At 40.6% G+C, this 20212-nt stretch overlaps 1 protein-coding gene across 2 annotated transcripts in view; it reads right to left on the bottom strand.

Moving 5' to 3' along the window:
• Positions 1-2776: 2776 nt before the first annotated feature.
• The window catches only part of kcnh4b (potassium voltage-gated channel, subfamily H (eag-related), member 4b), a 38283-nt gene continuing 20847 nt past the window's right edge, over positions 2777-20212 (bottom strand). For both annotated transcript variants that reach the window (XM_042398538.1, XM_042398537.1), the window contains 12 exons: positions 18120-18360; positions 17062-17219; positions 16496-16697; positions 15887-16081; positions 15276-15475; positions 14731-14980; positions 14178-14392; positions 9943-9981; positions 8610-8983; positions 6891-6982; positions 6259-6335; positions 2777-4912 (listed from right to left, as the gene is read on the bottom strand). In XM_042398538.1, the coding sequence (XP_042254472.1) occupies positions 3851-4912; positions 6259-6335; positions 6891-6982; positions 8610-8983; positions 9943-9981; positions 14178-14392; positions 14731-14980; positions 15276-15475; positions 15887-16081; positions 16496-16697; positions 17062-17219; positions 18120-18360 (3105 nt within the window). In that variant the 3' untranslated portion in view covers positions 2777-3850. The remainder of the gene's footprint in view (positions 4913-6258; positions 6336-6890; positions 6983-8609; positions 8984-9942; positions 9982-14177; positions 14393-14730; positions 14981-15275; positions 15476-15886; positions 16082-16495; positions 16698-17061; positions 17220-18119; positions 18361-20212) is intronic.

Genomic DNA, 20212 nt, shown 5'->3' with positions numbered 1-20212 from the left:
TTGTAAGACGTCGAAAGCCAAAAAGGTCAGAAACCACTGGTTTCATCTTTAACAATGTGTTGCATTTTAAAAGCTTGTTATATTATCCATTGTGTCAAATCTTCATCTGAAAAGTAACTAAAGTTGTCAGATAAATGTAGTGGAGTAGAAAATACAATATTTCCCTCTGAAATGTAGTCGAGTGGAAGTATAAAGTAGCATCAAATGGAAATCAATCATCACTCAAGTAAAGTACAAGTACCTCAAAATTGCACTTAATTACAGTACTTGAGTAAATGTATTTAATTACTTTCCACCACTGGTTGTATCCTGAATGTTAACTCACCCTGACTGACGACCAGCAACACCAGAAGAGCAAGAATCACAGTCTTCATGTTTTCACAACACGTCACGTCTCTGTACACAAGTGTCTGTATGAATAAAAGTGTGAGAAGATTAGACATATTATCCTAATTATTACTGAGATTCATTTCACAATCCAAAAACAAAAAGACATCCTACCTGATGAATTGTCCTACTGGATAGTTGTTATCCCAAATGTGTGCTGTGTGGAGACCTGACTTCTTCTTTTATTCAGTCTTGTTGCACAACTGTTCCATCAATGTTGAATATTCAGTGTATTATTAACTCCTATCAAGGCCAGATGAAGATGTCAGGAAAACACAGTCTTACACCACTGACTTAAGGGAAATACACTGTAGTGTGTGGTAGACATTTAAACAAAAAGTTAGTAACTCCATAACCACACAAACAAGACATATAAAGACTGTTACTACTACTACTGACTGCTAATATTAATGTCCCAACATTGTTAACATTTTGTAATAATAATAAGTGATTAATGAGGCAATATTGGTAATATTGTGATGTTTTCCAGCTTGTTTTTGTCTTCTCCGAGATATTCTCTTTACACATTCCTAAAATAAACAATATTACCTCTCTGATACTTTTCTTATAAAACAATAGTCATCAAATAATCATCAAAACCTCATATTGTTTGACTGTTAAAATCCATGCAATCAACAGAACATTATGTGTTTGTTTTTCAGGTTCAAGTTTTCAGTAACACAAAATTAAAAAGAGCAATAAACTCCACATAAAAATATAGAGATGACACTTTTATAATGTTTTTATTTTTAGGGTTATTGCTGATAACTGCTGCTAAATTTCTCATCTGGGAAGTTTCGTCCACAAAAATCGCTCTCAACAAATGCATATACACGATTATATAAGTGAAAGATACATTCACTTATATAATCGGATACTCGAGGCAGATCTGTCCTCAGGAAAAAAGGGATAAACCAGCCGTTCCCCAAAATACTCATTGAATTCAAAGCCACTAATGAGAGAAACAACAGCTGCAAATCCTCTTTTCTTCTAAGACTAGTGACTTGCTGTTGTTTTGATCTCTTGAGAGATTTTAAACAACTTACTGATAGTTTCTTCTTTGGGTGAATGACTTTTTATACTTCCTACTGGCGGTACTGTATATGTGTATATATATGTAGAATATTTTGAATTAGCTCTGAAAGCTCTAAGGTATTTAGTGTCATTAAGCTGGTGTGCATTTATCACCGCTATGGTGCTGGAGATAAATCCTTAAAATCCAGATTTAATTGGAGTTAGAAATTATGTCAATACTGCATGATTAGACATCACAACTTCCTGTAAACCACCTGAAAATCAATCTTCCTCCAGAATCCTCTCTTAAATACCTTAAACAGTTAAATAAAACATGAGGCTGTAACTGTTTTTCTTTTCATGTAGGACTGATTGCACTATTGCATCAATTATTCATTACTTAGGTATCTTGGGGGGGATCACAAATTTGTTTTTAATTGTCACATCAGAACACATATTTTGTCTGAATCTTGTAATTAAGTATGTATATGTGTCCATTATGTTGGTTGACAAATTTGTGACATTATAATATGTGATAGATCATTACGGTCCACCTCATTTTGTCATTGTAGCCACAACAGATCAACCAGTAATGAGAAAAGACCTGATGAACCTCATGTTACTTTAACTTTGGATAATATGTTATAATTAGAAGAAAAAGAAAAAAAAAGATTTTAATAGATTTACTGCAAGGTCATGTTAACATAAACAAAACACTGAGTAATCTTAAGAACGGGACCAAAGAATCTCTTGTCCATGTGTCAGAATGAGAAAAAGACAAACACAAACTGTTCAAATATAGTTGTTTTTTTAACCTCTACCACTACGTCTGGTTATGCAATCTGTGAATATCCCATCACATGAAACTTGATAAAACCCTTTGATGCAATCAAATACAACAATATTTGGGGATATTATTTATTTTGAGAATATTTTTTTATTTTGAATATTTTGAGAACAAACAACAGTTGTCAAACACAATTTACTGTCATTACTTTCCATCATCTCTCTGTTGAAAAACAGTAAAGTGCCTCTCTTTTAATTCAAGGAAATTTAGATTGTTGCCTCAGTGGAAAATAATCCCACTCCTGTTTATTCTTTTCTGAAACTTTGACACAAATACATGGACATCTGTATTTGTTGAGTTTTAACTACAGTTGGTCCAAAGTTACACTAAACTACCACATTTTGCCAAATGTTCTTTTCAAATCTGAAGATATTTGAACTGGCTTTCCAAAGGATGGGAGAAGATAAATTGCAAGCCTATTAAACCACATGGTGGCTTGAGCAATATGTCACTTTATCTGACACAAAAAAATGTGTTTGAGATGTGACTCTGTAAGTGTGATAGCAGAGTAAAGGACACAGTAAGATGTTTGTGCATACTTTATTTTGTCAGCCAAGGAGAAATCATTCAAAACAAATAAAGTTCCTGAATACTCTGAATATTGTATGAGTATCATGAATTAATGTTTTCTTTCCCCCAGGAGGTATTCACTTTTTGTAAATTAATAACAGCATTAAATATGTCCCACTTTTTCATCCAGATATGTCTATTTATTTATGTCTAATTCATCAGCGGCTATGTCGTGTTTATAGAATTGTAGTTCCTTGAGAAAGTATTTTTCAAGCTTTTAAAAGATTTTTTAGTGGTTTTAGCAATTAAAACCTATTTCACAGCGATATATTTAATGCCTTGGTAAGAATTTTTTTTTTAAAATTTATTCAAATCCCCTGAAGGATCTTCAGGAGAGCATAAATAGATGTTCAACGGAATAATAACTCAAAACCATACTGCTTGGTGGAGTTTTGATATTAGATATTCATAGTTCAATAACTCTATGAATTCACAAATAAAAAATGAGAAAAAACATTCAATTTAAAACAATAAACAATCTATGCTGTGTGATGCACATACTCTACTCTACTCCCTATATGCAAGGTGAAGCATGTGTCATTTCCTTTGTTCCACAACAAAACATCCAACTACTCTGACCTGTCTTTGACCTGCCATACAAATACAATATCTGTGCACACAATCAACAGGTAGTCATGTAGAATGCTTACACATTGATTTGGAAACCTTTTCCTTAGGAAAAAGAATAAACAACTTTACCATGCAAGGAGGTAACAGGTATTATCAACTGCAAATTGCTCTGAGGATGTTGAAAAAAATATACAGTATATACTGGAACCCACTGCTGTGGGGCTTTTTTTTTTTTAAAGACACACTTCAGTAAAGCCAAGATAATGCACAAATTACATGCTTTTGCATAGAAATGGTGTAAATTGCATGGAGTTTGACAAATATGAGAGCCCAGGACGTAAGAGGGGGAAATACAGCACACGTTGACAATCTCCAGCAGAGTCTTTTTAAACACTGTTAGAAGTTGCATGTCAATAATTTGAGTTCCTCATTCAGTGCTGCTTTTTTCCTGTCTGCCTCAGTTTAATCTGTGAGGTCCAGACACCACGACTGCTCTGTGCTCTGAGTCTGGACGCCAATGCTGGACCTCCGTGATGATGCGCTTTCACTGTCTCTGCTCTCCATAGAGCCCCCATTTCCCAGTAGGCACTGCAGACTGGTGTGTTCTATGGAAGATGGGTCTCCCAGTGAAAGATGGGGCTCGAGAGAATCAGATCGTGGTGATTCTGAGTCCAGGGAAGAGACAAGAGGGTGGCTGGGCAATGTGGGCGGAGAGGCAGAGACAGGGTGTAAGGAGACGTGTGAATCCTCCAGTTGGAAGATGGAGGTGTCCTGGATCAGATTATGAGATGTTGGGGCGGACATCAGAGCACAGATGTCCTCATGTGAGGTTTGTGATAAACTGAGGTGGGACTCGGAGCGCAGGCAGAGATGGGGATAAGAACTGGGTGACGGGGCCAGCAGGCTGTGTGTGGACGTTCCTGTAGGGCCACTGGACAAAAGGCAAGAATATTCATCAGTATCACTGGGAGGCTGCAGGCACAAAGTAGGCTGGGACTTGCTCATAGTGGTCGGGTTAGCACTGAGAGGTCTGTTGTCAGAGTCTTCATGTCTAGCATGAGGTACAGGGCCTGGACTTCCTCCCTGGAAGTCTGGGCTGATGCTAAGAAGAGACGGGCTGGTCCACAGGTGTGTGGTCATGCTCTCAGAGCTATGACACGGGTCCAACCTGGGGTCAGAGTTTACAGAGAGGGGGGGACAGGAGTTAACATTTGGAGGACTGGAGGACTGGGCCCGGTGGTGGCTCTCTGTCTGGGTTTCAGCAGCTCCACTGTGGCTCCAGTGGCCAGCAGATGGGACACTTTGGTGGCTCCCAGGATCGTTATGAGGATGCAAGGTGGGAGCTATGTTGAACGACATGCCAGTGTTGGAGTCTGTGGGAGAACTGGACACCATTTGGACACCGTAAGGGCAGGACGCCAGGGAGGCTTGGTAGTGATGCACAGATACATGGGTCTGGAGGATATGCATCATGTGGTGCAGGCCCTTGGTGAGCTCAGATACTTCCTGGTTTAATGTTCCCATCTGTGTAGAGAGTGTACACAATGTAGTTGCCACATCACAACTTGGAGCATATTCTTTCCTACGTTGCATATTCTATTATTAGGTTGAGCAAACATGGTAAAGTACACAAGAACAACTTCAAAGTACAAAAAGACCTAGTTCTACCCAATTAAGTCCCAGGCACAGAGTAACAAATGAATCAGCTTTTATCTTTATGTTTTTATCTTGGACTCATGTCCAGATATAATTTTCTGATGACCCCCAAAATAGAACCAAACAATTTATAATCCCCTCATTGACTCTGAGCACTGGCTTCTTACACAGCTCTGAAATCCAGATGTACACAGACCACAGTTAACTGATGCAAATAGGTATGAAATTAGACAGAAAACTGGAAATAAAGAAGTGAAACAAACAGGAAAGGGGGCCAGAGAAGAGCCACAAGTAGAGCTGGGTTGTCATCAATTTTTTTTTTCTAAGATTGCAGAGTCAGCAAGCACTCCAGACTACCCACTGCATTGCAGAAGTGTCCTGCTGATTAATTAATATCGACTTTAGACAGCACCTACCTGCGCCCATCTGGATCCTCTCTGCACTTTCTTTCGCTCTATTTACATCCAAATTAAGAGTGCAGGAATAGATTGAGAAACAAGGTAGAAATTAAGTCTACTTGATCTCACAGTACATCTCTCCCTGTAAATGTACAGCTTAGCCGATAATGGATGAAAAACACAGGTTCTGTTTATTTTCTTGCTCAGTGATTCCATTTCTGAAGACTAAATAAAGGAACTAAAATATTAACGCTGAAACGACACACAGGTTGTATTTTCGCATTATAAATTCATTTATGCGTCATATATTTTATATTCAGTCTCTCCAAAATAGTGTGTCATTGCAGGATGAAACAGAAAACATTAAGAAAAGCTGCTTTCTGTTTTTAGACAGAAGGAATGACAGGAAGGATATAGGGTTAAAGGATCAGTGTGTAGGATTTAGTGGCATCTAGTGGTGAGGTTGCAGATTGCAACCAACTAAATACCCCTAACCCTCCCCATCCAAGCATGTAGGGGAGCCTACGGTGGCCGTGAAACTCGCGAAAAACATGAAAGACCCTCTCTAGAGCCCGTGTTTGGTTCATCCTTTCCGGGCTACTGCAGAAATATGGCGGCCTCCGTGGAAGAGGACCCCCTCCCTATGTAGATATAAAGGCTCATTCTAAGGTAACAAAAACACAACAATTCTTATTTTCAGGTGATTATACACTAATAAAAACATACCTATGAATATTATATTATATTTCTGCCATGTCCATTCTGCTAGATGCCACTAAACTCTACACACTGCAGCTTTGAAGGGCTGTACCTTACCTTTTGGTTGAGTTGATTGATACTCTGCCTGACCTCCTCTGTCTCCAGCAGCAGAGTGGCATTAACCTGTGTGGCGTCTGGAGAAATAAGGAAGAGGAAAAATTAGAGAGCTGACTTAGCAGCACTCACCTCAGGCAAACTACCCAGAGGATTTACCAATATTGATGCATGAAAGTCGACAGACCACAGCAGCAACTATCTGGAATCTGGACTAGAAAAAAAAGCAGAGGTACTGCAGGATGGCCAGGACAAGCAAAAACAAAAATCATCCTACACCACAGATTTTCAAAACTATTTAGCAAACTGTACTGCCTCTGTTGCTAAAGCACTCGCTATACTACAGTAAATTAGTTGGGCTTGAACTGAACTTAATTTGATAGTCATCCCTGAATGATAGCGATCATCAGTAAAAGCTCAGGTCAGATGATCTGCATCCTGCTTTGACCTCAGTTGTCCTTTAACACATTCGGTGACTCTCCGGACACCCGGCTGCCGTTTCATCCCTCCGCGTTCTCATATTTCCCCAGAAGGAGGCAGGTCAGCATTGTGGCATCCACTGTTTGAACTCTTGAGTTTACCTCCAGCCATCTGGCACCCAGGTGACCCTCGCAGCTGGAGGTGGTTTGGCTTACCTTGGGCGCTGCCTCCTGTGCTGGCTTTAGGCCCGCTGTGCTCCACGTTGAAATGAAACGTGTGTCCATTGTCTTCAATGCCGTCTACAACCCTGGTGGGAGGGGTGAAAGGGGAGGGAAGCTGGAGTTAATGTAACAGTAGAGCTTTTTCAATTATCATTGGAGCCAGCAAACAACCCAGGAATGTGCCATGAGAGCTGCTGCTGGCAGAGGCCCATGTGGGTTTGAACATGAGGAGAAGAGCCCAGTCTGGAGGGGCGGACACCTGAGCTCTCTGAACCAGCACTTACCCATATCTAGAACTTACTGGATGACTTAGGGATACATTATGAATACAGATGGTTGGGGCAGGAGGATAAGGTGCTGTGGTAATGAAATGCAGTGACATCTGTTGAAATATGCAATGCAAATACACTCCATTTACATTAAGTAGAAGATGCAGGTTTCTGTTGTGTGACTTTAGGTGTCAATTACTTCGACACCTTATTCAGATCATCTCAGAGGCTTTAAGGAAATCATACTGAGGGCTTAATATATCAACATAATGTACTCCACAAAGCTCAGTGAGACTGCAACAGAAAAGGCTTACATCTAAAGCATTTAAATCTTACAAGGAAACAGCATTCTGTGCTTTGCTTCCATAATTTGACTGTGATTAGATGATAAGACTAAAACAGGGTGTTTAAAAAAGACATGAAGTACAGGATTGATGGGGAAATTCAACCATACACACATTGTGGTGTATTTAGTGAGGCAATCCACTGTGGACACAAAGGAAGAGGAAGGACAGATATTTCCATGTTGCTACTTCAATAAATTAGAAACCTGTTTACACTGTAATGCGTTTCAGTAACAGTCCTGTAATAAATACTACCTCTGTGAAGCTTATTTTAATTCTTTTTCATAGTGTTGATTCTACTCTATAGTCATTACTAAATAATTGTTGCATATTCTCCATCTTGACAGAATGGATAAACTTGGGTATTTTAGGAGAATTTTGTCCCCCTTTATTGCATTTTTGGAGGACTTCCATATCAGTTCTAATGACAACTCTCACTCAGATGGATCTACTGTGTAGAGCTGTATGCTTTATGGAAAATTGAAGGATACTGTGCATCTGTAACAACTTAACAAATGAGCACTAACAAAGCATCAATAAAAATACATTAAATATGAAAAATTGCACATGTAATGTTGTTGAATTAGATTGTATTACATTGTGTTGTACTGTTTCCTCCACCACCATGTAAATTTATTAGAACCATTTTCAAATGTAATTCAGTGCAGTACAGCACCAGCACAAAGACCAGCTTCCAAATGTACTATAAAACTGAGTCAAAACACAGTGTAGTGTAAACATAAACTAGTCATCTTAGTTAAAGTACAATATAGTTATTAGATTGTGTAACCATGTGCAACAATGAGTCGATTAATCGATCGACAGAAAATTAAACTGAATATCTTTGGGTTGTGGACTGTCGGTCAGGACAAAACAAGACATTTTAGGTTACATCTTGGGCTTTGGGAAACAGCGATTGACATTTTTCACCATTTTCTGACATTGACCAAATGAGTAATTGGTTAATCGAGAAAATAACTGACAGATTATCTTATTTATTCTTATTTATTTTTTCGGTCACTCAATGTAAGGTATGGTTTTTATTAGGTTTTCGCTTGTGTTTTCAAAATAACTGAAATGGATGATGGCTTTGACAATACCTGGGACTGAGGTCTGGGGGTCCAAAACAGGTGACAGTTGGGATAAGCAGCTTTGAGGGCTTTTGCTCAGCCCCCGACCCTCCCTGGGTTGAAGTTGAAGCCGGGGCTGCCGCAAGGGTGCTGTGCTCTCTTTTTGCTGGTGGTTGAGGTGATGAGCCATGGAAGCCACGGCTGAGGTTAGGGGAGCGGCAGCGTCGCAGGGCGTTGAACTGGCGCAGCTCATCCCCAAGGAGGTTCCCCAAGGAGGTGCGACGAACAGGGCTGCTGAGGCTGGGCAGCAGGAGGTTGCGGCGTGAGCGCGTAGCTGGAGAGAGGTGGAATGAGTCGTCCGGCTCATCTCCCTTGGTTTCCACGATAGAGGTGAGCCTGGGTTCCTGCAAAACAGGAAATACAGTATATAGCATTGATAACTGTACATAATTAAATGTGAAATTATTATTTTAGACAAAAGTAAGCAGTAAGTAGTTTTTTAGATCACAACCAAGGGGAACATCATGTTTGTCAAAATACAAACCGTGACGATATAAAAACTGATTCAAGAAGAAATAAAATACGATTTGCAAATACTAATAATAATAATTACACAGATTCTAAAATATGCTAAAATATTGGAATTGCAAATTTCAAATGTCACTCACAATACCTGTTCTCCTTAAAAACATTGAATCTAATCTTGGATTTAATAACCTATTTATTTTAAAAGAGCCATTAATGTGTTATTTAGATTTTAATGAGTTACAGCTGGTGATTTTTAATCATATTACCTTAATCCTGTTAAAAATTGATTACGCTCTAACCATGGCTGCATGTGTGCTTGTGGCCAAAAACAATTGGTTTCATATTAAATACAACTTTTAATAGCAGACAGAGAGAGCACTGTAGACTGTATTTTAATCATAGAAAAATGAGGAGATAAACATACAGTACATAGTGAGAAAAGTAGCTCATAAGGTTTCCCATTAGGAGAGCTATTGACCCAGTTAGAGAGCTAACCCCAGGGACTGAACGGCTCTCTCTGTTCCAAATGAGTTTCAACCTGTAGGGGAAGTCCTTGCACAAACCCTCCCACAGTATTAACTAGCAACACTGTACGTCCCAGAAATACAGGAGGGGTTCTACCTTGAAAAGCCAGACACACACCTGCTAAAAAACCTGGGATTGAAATATATGGCAGAAATGTACAATTGTGTCATGGCCCTGCCTACTTTATATTTCAGAGCATTCAAAACCCTGGCCTTGCGAATCCATTAGAACTAACAGATATGTTATGGAAACCCTGTCTTGTGGAACACCTCTGAGAGAAAGACAAAAAGCATACTGAATTTGAACTCACATGGGGAAGCCCGGGTGACCTTGAAAACCTGTTGAGGCCCTGAAGAGAGAAAAAGAAAGCAACAGGGATTACACAAGACACAGCTAAAGGCTTAATGTATGCATGTATTTAACTCTGTTTTTTCTTTATTAAACAAAAAGTAACCCAAGCAATGACATCTTTGGAAATTAATTAATAGGTGACACCTTTAATTTATAGCATTTATAGCATAACATTGAATCGATTTCCCTTTTGCAACTATTTAAATAACCTTGGACATTGATGCAGCTGTTAACACACAAGCTGAATCACATAACTGATCCTTTTTCTTCACTTGTTTTACTGAGGGATTCCAGGGCACGTTTGTCTTTCTACTGGCGTGTGGAGAAATTGCTAGCAATTTAGCATAATCACCAGTTGGATGGCAAATGAAACTGTTAGTGTGAAGCCTTCCCTCATGTGTTAAAAATGTGCTTCTGACAACATGGCTTAATGTGACAACACGAGTCTTTCGCTCCACCAGTATAGTGCCAGTAATGCTCTTTGACGCAGGAAGCCAATTCACCGAGGATACGTTTTAAATTTAATCCTTCATTGAAGCACAATACTGATTTTAAAAATCATCACCACTGAAAGGAAAATATGGCAAAAACATCAGACGGTACTATGTGTGAGGCAGAGGGAACAAAACTGTGAAATCTATTCATGGCAAAGATAAATTCTCCTCATAAAACTGCCCCTGGAGCATGGCGCATGGAATGATTAACCAGCCAGCAATGAATATTGGTGCAAAATGACATCAGTTGAACATCATTATCAATTAATGGGGCACTAACACCACACTTGTCCCACTTAGCAAAGTGGGTTTTGCAAGGACTCAACTGAGGCACTGTCACTCAAACGTGTATTCTCTTGTGCTTGCACATGCATGTTATTCTGTAAAAAGGATCATAACGGCACCTGTTATGAAGAGTGTCTGTATTTTCATTTTAAATTGTTATATGTTTGTTTTATGTCTGCAGTCATGTTATTTGTGCTTTTGCCAGTCTTGGACACTCTTGTCCAGGACACTCTTGAAAAAGAGATTGTAAATCTCAATGAGTCTTTTACTGAGTCTCTTTTTAATGAGTCTCTTTTTTTAATCAAATGGAGATTGTCTGGGGTGTTAAGACTCTTTAAGTCTAGAAAACACTGACTGAGAATCAGTTCAACCTGACAATAAACACAAAATGACCAGTCAGTGAACTATGGGACTTAACAAAACCCATCTAAAGTGGGTGTTGTATGAAGAATGATTTAACAAATGTTGGCTTTGCTTCTTTTCACAAATCTAGAAATTCAGAAACTGATGTTGGTGGGTAATTTGGCTAATTTGATGTTGCCAGAACAGATGTGTACGGTCCAGTGAGTGATGCATTCATCCAGAAGTAGGAAGGGGTCATGTTGATATCTCAGAGGGGGAGAGAGCTGTGAACTATTGTAATGAAAGGACATGCTTGAAATAATAGTAATGTAGTCTGAGGGTACGGTCACCTGGAACAGTTTTTGTGACATTTTTTTGTCATCTCTCCTCTGTCCTCCCTCTGCTCATTCCTGATTGGTGTTTTCAGTCCGTCCAGCATGTCAAGAGCGCTACAGCTCATCTTGACTCTAACATCACAAATCTTCTGATGTTTTTGAAATCCCACCACTGGTTACCAGTGGCCATATATATCAACTTATCAGTTGAGGCTTGTTCTTCACACTCCATGACGACTGATATCAGAACTCTCCCAATGACATTGTCATTATTATACTCCACCAAATTTTGACTCAGTGCTGGCCCCCTGGTGGAGGTATGACCTTCCCAGTCTGCCCAGGGCAGCACAGTCACTTCTTATCTCTAAAAACTCACTTCCCTTCAAAAATAGACCAGGCCCTTAGACAAAGTCCCTACAAAATCATTCAACCTGATCTTAATAATAAAACTAATCACCAGGTAGTGTTTTTGTTTTTTTGCTTGATTAGAAAGTTGGTAAACAAATAATTTCAACTTATTTGATTAAAACAGTTCAGAGTTGCTGGACTGGGCTAAAATTGTAAGATGCAGTGGATTAAGGCTTCTTCCAATACTAAAATGTCAATGAAACAATACTTTTTGTGTGGTTTTGGTGTCTGTTTTCAGAATAAAGATGCTGTTACTTCACAAACTTTTACTAACTTTTATGTCCTCCACCAAAACTGACTGAAAAGAATTTAATTGACAATACAAAGCAATAAAATTTGAAATTAAATTAAAGATATGACAAAAAAGCCTAATTTTCCATCTGGCAGTCTGGGTTTTTAAATTTCAGACAAGATAAAGTTGTCCCTTTTGGATACCTTATACTGTAACGGGCATTCCTACAATCTGTTTCTCTGGCAATATTTCACTACAATGGAATTACTGCTGTACAGTCAGCATGCGATTCTCAAGTATCTCTGGAGTGTAAATGAACTCCCATCATCCTCCAACAACTCCCACCTGAAACTACCCGCTGTGCTGATGTGAGGTATGTCTATGTGTGTGTGTGTGTGTGTGTGTGTGTGTGCGTGTGCGTGTGCGGCAGGAGTCTGTGCGATCTGGCAGCTCGGTCAGGTATCTGAGCACTCCTTCATCCTGTCAGGGGCGGCGGCAGTGCCCTGGCTTTGTGCTTGAGCATAAACTCTGAGCAGATGGTGTGAGTGAAGTAGGGTGCTAGTACTCGTGATCAGCCACATCCCAGAAAAACCTGAAGACTTGCAATTTGTATCCACCAGTTTCTAATTTTAAAGACTGAAATTTAAAGATTGTAATGTATAAATACGGCATCTATACACTATAAATACAGTTCCAGACAAAGGTTTGGACACACTTTCTCATTCAAGTGAATGGGAAAGTTTTGACTGGCACTGTAAATTCTTTGTTGACATAGATCTTAATATAGTTAACCTTTCTCATGAGCCTTCTTGTCATTTATTCATACATAATTCTGTAAGGTGTCAAATTCGACATATGATCTCTCATATATGTATGAAACTCCTCGAATATTAATTTTAATAAGTAGTTAAAGCTGTGTTCCTCGGCCTCATGCGGTAATTAACACAGCCAGCACAGATGTCCTATCCTTCATGTTCCAAAGCTAACAAACTGAACAAAATGAATAAACTAATGAGCAACAAAACCTTCAAACAGTGAGTTAGGCCTGTGGGAACCAAGTGGAATGCTTAACACAAGTACAAAATACTTGAGACTGACAATAAGGAGGAGATTGGGTAAATCCTTGGGGAGCTTTGTCAGTTTTGTCAGTCACACATCAAAGACATTATGGCATTAATTTATGTTGATCGTACGGTTCAGCAAAATGCAGTGCAAAACAGGCACTGAACTTTGTAGAACTTTTCTGTAATTAATGCTGTTATCTAATTTTCTGATCTCAAGATGCATTTTTTTTAAACAGATTATACAACAATGCCTGAAAACACGACTACATGTGTAACATCAACAGGTGCTTTTTCTCCACAGATGGAGGATTATCTTGCCTTACATAATGCTTTCTTAAATAACCGTGAGAGGTAACAGGCAGTACTGCGAGGAGGTCAGTGTCTGGGTGTAATGGTATCCTGCTGTGCTTTGGGGTGGTAACAGGGAAGTGATACGGCTGCCTGACAGTGGCACCCACGCATGGTAATTGGTGTGACAATCAAGCCACCAACAGCCCTTTGGTCACTACGGCAGAACAACTGTCAAGGAGAGTGACAAAGACACCTTAGGGGGGCACACATGTGTTGTTTGGTATGTTGTATGCACTATTACACAGTCAGACAAATGCAAGGGGAAATCGTGAGCGTGTAAAGTCTACTGAGCTGCAATCTGTGTGTCCATTTTTTTAGTCAGTAAACACGATCTACAGTTAAATGTGTACAGTAAGCAGGTTTTTTTAAAGCTATAAAGTTTTGGTGTCAGTCCCCTAGATCAATGAGCAAATGCTTTTTTTCTAGTCTCACCATTTTGCACCAACTATCATACAGGTAGAAGTGGGAAATATACTAATTTCTCTAACAACAGCAGCCTAGCACATTGCATTTCTGAATTCTACAGGCTTATAAACTCTCGCTCATTTATCACCACTTCTCCTCATCACTGGCATATTCAGGGTAATTAGGAATTAAGGCATGATGACTGTAAACAGAATTCTAACAATATGTTTAACACTAGTTTACTGTGTTGTGTGTTTGTGATCTCCAACATTTAGTACCTCGTCCTGGCTGCCCTCTCGGAGGTTGTAGGTCAGGTTGTTGTGGATGTCAGAGGCGAACACACTGGCATATTCAGGGTAGAGTTCCAGTACCTCTCTCAACCCACGAACACTGATATACTGGAGGTCACAGTAGGTCAGGGCCTTCACATCAGCGTTCGTCTTAGTCACTTGGTCTGGTCCGGGCAGGTCAGACCCAATCAGGTCCCCTTTTCCTAAAACACAGACAATAATATTCACTTTCTTGCTCTACATGATACAAGTAGATGACACAATAACAAATGAAAACAAACACAAACATGATGCTAAAAAACTGGGCGGAAATTTAGTGAATTTTAATGGTATTATAAGAAAGTCTTACTGCTTATTAATGTCCAACATACATTTTCACAGCATTGGATGAATAAATGTCAAGGTAAAAAAGATTTAATAGTGTGTGTCATGGCTACCAAAGCATTACCTGTTATACAATCCTAACTACCACAATTTTACCCACCAGAGCAGTGAAGAGAACCGAGCCCTGTACAAAAACTCATTTGACTACAATACAAACCTAATATGGCCAGCACCATGCCGTCTTTCAGCACCTCCAGAGAACCGGAGCAGACGAAGTAGCTGGCATGCAGTGCATCACCCTGACGGATCAGGTACTCCCCAGGGACGCAGAAAGAGGTTTTTATATGGAGAGAAAGCGAGCGCAGGCAGCCGCGACTGGCCCCCTTAAAGACTGGCAGCTGGAGGATGTCCTTATTCAGATGCATGGCGATGTCAGCCCGTAGCTCATCAGGGAAGTCGTGCAGGAGCTGGGAATGTGTGACAGATGCAATGAGGCGTGACACTGATTGGCAATTAGGGAATGGACTGTGTTGCCACCAGTTACCCTCTTTTGAATTTCAATAGAATGTCAATTGCTGGTGTACAGGCAGCCATGTGTTGTGAAAGATCATCAACAATTACCGCTGCAAAAGGTTGTGAAAGGATTGTAGAGCAGATTTTATTGCTCAAAGGCTGTCACAACATTGCTTTCAAGTTTCTTGAGGACAGATAGCTGTGTGTAGAAAGGTATTACGTGACAACAACAATGAAAGGGACTCCTACCTCGTTGGCATCTATACCATTGTTGACAGACCATGTGGTCTGGAAGTACTCCAACATGCGTTGTTTGAGCTGCTGGGGCAGCCGGTGGACACAGATGAAGTCCTTCAAGTCCTTCATGCGTGTGTGGTAGAGTGAACGGCGCGAATACATTCGCTGGATGATTGCAGTCACGTTACCAAAGACCAGGGCATGCATCAGCGCTGCACCAGAGATGGAGAGAAATGGAAGTAATGAAAAAATAATACAAGCTTGTCCCTGAATCTCCAAATATTGTATTGTTTCTTTTAGCCTATTACAAATTGGGTGATTTAAATTGTAACAAAGACAATAAATGAGTTGAAACATTGTTCCACACAGGACCACAGTGACACACAGCAATTTCATTAAGATGGAAAAAAATAAATGAACAATAAGTATCTTATGGGTTGTTGCACCAATAATGGCCACCTCAGCTAAAATAATCTGTTCATTGGTATATTAAGATGGCAACAGGCTGCGTCTTAAAGGCCATCCAACCCACTTCCTGCTGAATTTCTTGCCCTGGCCAGCCAATCAGAGGCACTGTTATGCCAGAACGCCAGAGGGAGAATGTACCCTAGTGTCAGACGTACCACCGACAAGCATGGTGCAGATGGAGAAGATCTTTTCAGAATCAGTGTTGGCACAGACGTTGCCAAAGCCCACACTGGTCAGGCTGCTGAGGGTAAAGTAGAGGGCAGCGATGTAGGAGCTGCGCACCGACGGGCCGCCCACCGTGCTGTTGATATAGGGCGTCTCCAGACGTTTGCCCAGCTCATGGAGCCATCCTTGAATGACAAGGGAGAGCATAAGAGAAGAAGGTTAGGGTTTATAGTGTCTATATGTCTGCATGTCTTCTGTCAGCTCAGAGCTAGATGGTGTAAGACAAAAAAAAAGTCATCAGCAGTGTCAGGAGGCTGGCATGCTGGTGTAGGACAGAGCAGAATTAGATTGGCTACTGCCGGGATAAATAAGTCCGAGTGTTAATTAGCAGGTATGACCTCACCTCCCTATAGACAGAGTACACAGACACAAAAGTATGCACAATCACACACCCACAGATAGAGATAGTTGGAAGTATTACTTAATTTATCTTTTACAGAGAAAGGAAAATGTATTTTTCTACACTTGCTGGATGAAACCCCAAATCCAATTTTCATATGTCAACAGCTCCCCTTCAGCAAGGCCTCGGTCATACTCACCTATGTCCCAAGTATCACTGGTCTCTATCTCCTTGCGTCCAATCATGTACCAGATGCAGGCCATCCAGTGTGCCAGCAGGGCGAACACAGACATTAGTAAGGTCAGCACCATGGAGCTGTACTGGGAGTAGCGGTCCAGCTTCTGAAGTAGACGAAGGAGTCGCAGCAAGCGCACTGTCTTAAGCAGATGGACCAAGGAGGTCTGGGGTGGATAGTGGAGAAAGAAGAAAAAGTGAAAAAGAAATAAGAGAAAGGGTTAGAGGGAAGAGGCAGCAGTAGGAGAAAGATAGGTTGTTCAGATTTTAGGACCCAGTATCCCCTTGCCTTTTGACTGTTCATATACTGAATATACACAGCTGAATATTGCTTTGCTCAAACAAATGTGCTTATCTGTTGTATGAATTACTATTTAAGGATTACATGTCACAGAAATGACAGCAGCATTACGAATGCAAGGTGCTGCATTTTCATTCTGTATAAGTCATCAATTTTCAGCTTATGTCAGTGGCCACAGAGGGCAGTGAAAAAGAGCTAAACACACTGTATTTTTGTCCAGGAATACTCACCACTGTGATGTTGAAGGCATACAGCAGGTCAAAGGGCAGGGCAGCCACCAGGTCCACAAAGAACCATGTGGTGGCGTAGTGAATGCAAATGGAGCGCGACTCATACACCACCTGGCCTGACTGGCTCACAAAGGTGGTGCGGAAGTTCAGGATAATGTCTGAAAATGCAAAAGTCAAAGCAATGTTTTCCACCACGACAAAAAGACATACATTCATACAGCATTAATTAGGCTGGAAGAGAAATATTGCTAGTGTGGAAGGTCACAAGCTCAGATTCAGTCCCCTTGCTTCACTTATACAGTATATGATGCATACTTTACAACACACCAAGATGTTTGTCATCCACATTTTTAGAAACTAGAATGGCAAGAGGGTGGTTTGAAATGTTATTCAGGTTCATGTAAACTGTATAAAGTAAAAGAACTGGAGTTTGCATAATGAACAAAACTCTTCCACACCACAGTCTAACCCAAGTGTCAAAATGTGGCAAGCACACAACAAGCCGACCCCTGGGTGTGTGGTCTGATGTAGCAAAATCTCATCTGTCATTCCAGCTCTCAATGTTAGGAGACAATAGCTCCTCACTCAGTAAGAATTTCAGTAATGAGCGGTTAACCGAATTAAAGCACTGTTCGTCTACAATGACAGGAGCGCGTTGAGGCTCAAGCACCTCAATTCATCCCCTGGGTGCTTCCCTTCGGAGGTTTACCAGGCATTACTGACTGGCGGGAGTCCCTGGGAGAGACCTAGGAAATCCATGAGGGACTACAAAACCCAGGTTGCCTGGAACTGGGAGAGTTGTCTGGGGAAAAGGATGCCTGGGTTGCACTTGTTGCTCTGTTGCCATAGTTGGCAAGAAAATGAATGATGAAAATGTCGTGTCACCTCATAAGAAAATTTAGTTGAAAATGCCACAATATTATTACGTTTCAGATTTTGAGAGTACCACATGGGTAGATGTGACTAAACTTTTAGAACCTTAAGTCTGGCTGACACAAGAACTTCTGGTCAAAATCAAGAAGCCATGTTTTTCCTCAGTAACTTCTTAAAACACTCACCTATAATAAAGAGCATTTCCACTACGATATCGCTGACGATGGTGGAGCGTCCAGCTGTGACCGAGTCGTCATACGGCGTGAAGCTGACGTTGTAGGGCACGGTGACAGCCACATAGAAGGTTGCTAGCAGAATGAGCCAGTCCCACAGGGCTTTTGACACACTGTAGTGGAGCAGAATGAAACGAGACTTCTGCACCGCCGCCACCTTGTACTCCGGTATTGTGGGCTTGTCGATCATGTTCTGTTAGAAACAAAGATAGAGGTTAAAAGGATCGGTAAAAACACAAACACATATAAACACACACTTATATATAGGCCTACACATATATAAAGGGGGTTTGGCTGTTAGGTGTTAGAGAAAGTCCATTAATTACAGCCTCTTGAATTTTCAGCTTAAATTCATAAAACACAAAAAAAGCACATTAGAGAAGCTGCATTAACGCATAACTTGATAAGCAGATGGTCTCGAGGTGGAGTGCTGTGAAAATAAATGATAATCAGATGGACATTGCAGTGCCAAGATTTTGCAGAGACAGACAATATAAATGTCAGCACCCTCTCATGTGCTCTGACCACTGGTGATTCAGTACGGTGGGCAACTCGAGTGAAACAAATATGGTAATGCTGCTGGTTATCTATTCTTCACAGTGTCTTATAAGCAGCGATAAACTTTCTAAATGACCGTGCAGTAAAAATACAAAATGACAGAGATAGGACTGTGGTCAGTGAGGGAGAAACTTATTACCAACGTTGACGACTGATAATTTCATACATGATTTGACCTTCGCTTGACTTTATCTCTCAAAATGCCATTAGTGCTTTAAGTCTCAGGTGGTACAGCAAAATGGCAGCTGTGCCATTATAAGAAACTGAGGGGGACTAGAACATTGACCATGCACTACTGTTATTTTTGAGAGTTATGCTTATTCATTCCGCTCATTTATTTTTTTTACTGAGAAAATCCAATCGCAAACAGTATGAATTGCTATTGTTGATGAGTTGGGGAGTCCATTCAGCACATAATGAGACTGAGGCTCTCCAAATGGGGCCGTGCACTTGGCACATAATAGCCTTAACCATGTTTAGGAGACAGGAGGAGAAGCTATTACCTGTGACGGTGGTGAGAGGGAAACTGAAAGGAGAGATAAATAGGCATAATCCACCCAAGAACAATGTGGCCACTTCACAAACAGGCGAGACAAGAAACAAGGAGGCTGGTTAATGAAGTCTTAACTTAAGACTTTCTTGTATGGGCTCTTAAACTGCCTGTGTGATTTGGCAGAAAATAGATTGACTTCATTTGAAAGTAATTGGGAGACTATGAACAACCTTTGCTTGTACTTCAGAGAAATACCAGAGAACAATGACACACTCTAGCTGGAAAAATGTTCAAATTGTTCCTTGTTAAATATATGTCGGTGCTTTATATGAGGAGGGAACATGTACACGGAAACTACTTTTAAACTATGGATTATGGTTGCTGGACAATGTCTCAGTTCTTGGGTTATCATGGGATCCAGACGTTGTAGCCACAGTGGAAAAACTAGAAGAAAGATGCTGACTGCCATCAACAGCTGTGGCCACTGTAATGATAGTTCAAGCAATGTCAGCGAAAGCTGGACTGTTTTTTAATTTGCCTTACATCACAGAGGTCAGGACGCCTGCACGACCTTTGGTACCCGAGGCGGTCAGACGAGCACATCCCAATGATTAGAAAAGAAAAGCCCAGCACTGCAGGGACACATGGGACTGCATGTCACACAGCTACAGCTGATCTTCGCACTTCATTAACTCAAGCTGTAGCCCATGGCTTACTCTTCCAACTACATCTCCCAGCAGGCTTTGGGCTTTGCCGCTGATAAAAGCCTGTCCTTGATGGGGAAGAGGAGACCCACAGCTTATCATGTGACTCAACCGCTCCTAAACTCCCTCAAGCAAGAGGGAAGAAGAAGAGCTAACTATTGCAGAGGATCCTCAGCCTTGAATTTACATCTCAAAATATTACTTTACTACTTACTTACTCTTGAGTAACAAAGCAGCAGGTGTACATTTGTTACAACACATTAACTCTTTGGATTGATTCTTAATTGCTC

Source organism: Thunnus maccoyii, chromosome 20, assembly GCF_910596095.1.
Source record: "Thunnus maccoyii chromosome 20, fThuMac1.1, whole genome shotgun sequence".
Classification (NCBI taxonomy): domain Eukaryota; kingdom Metazoa; phylum Chordata; class Actinopteri; order Scombriformes; family Scombridae; genus Thunnus; species Thunnus maccoyii.
This window is presented reverse-complemented; position numbering and strand designations above follow the sequence as displayed.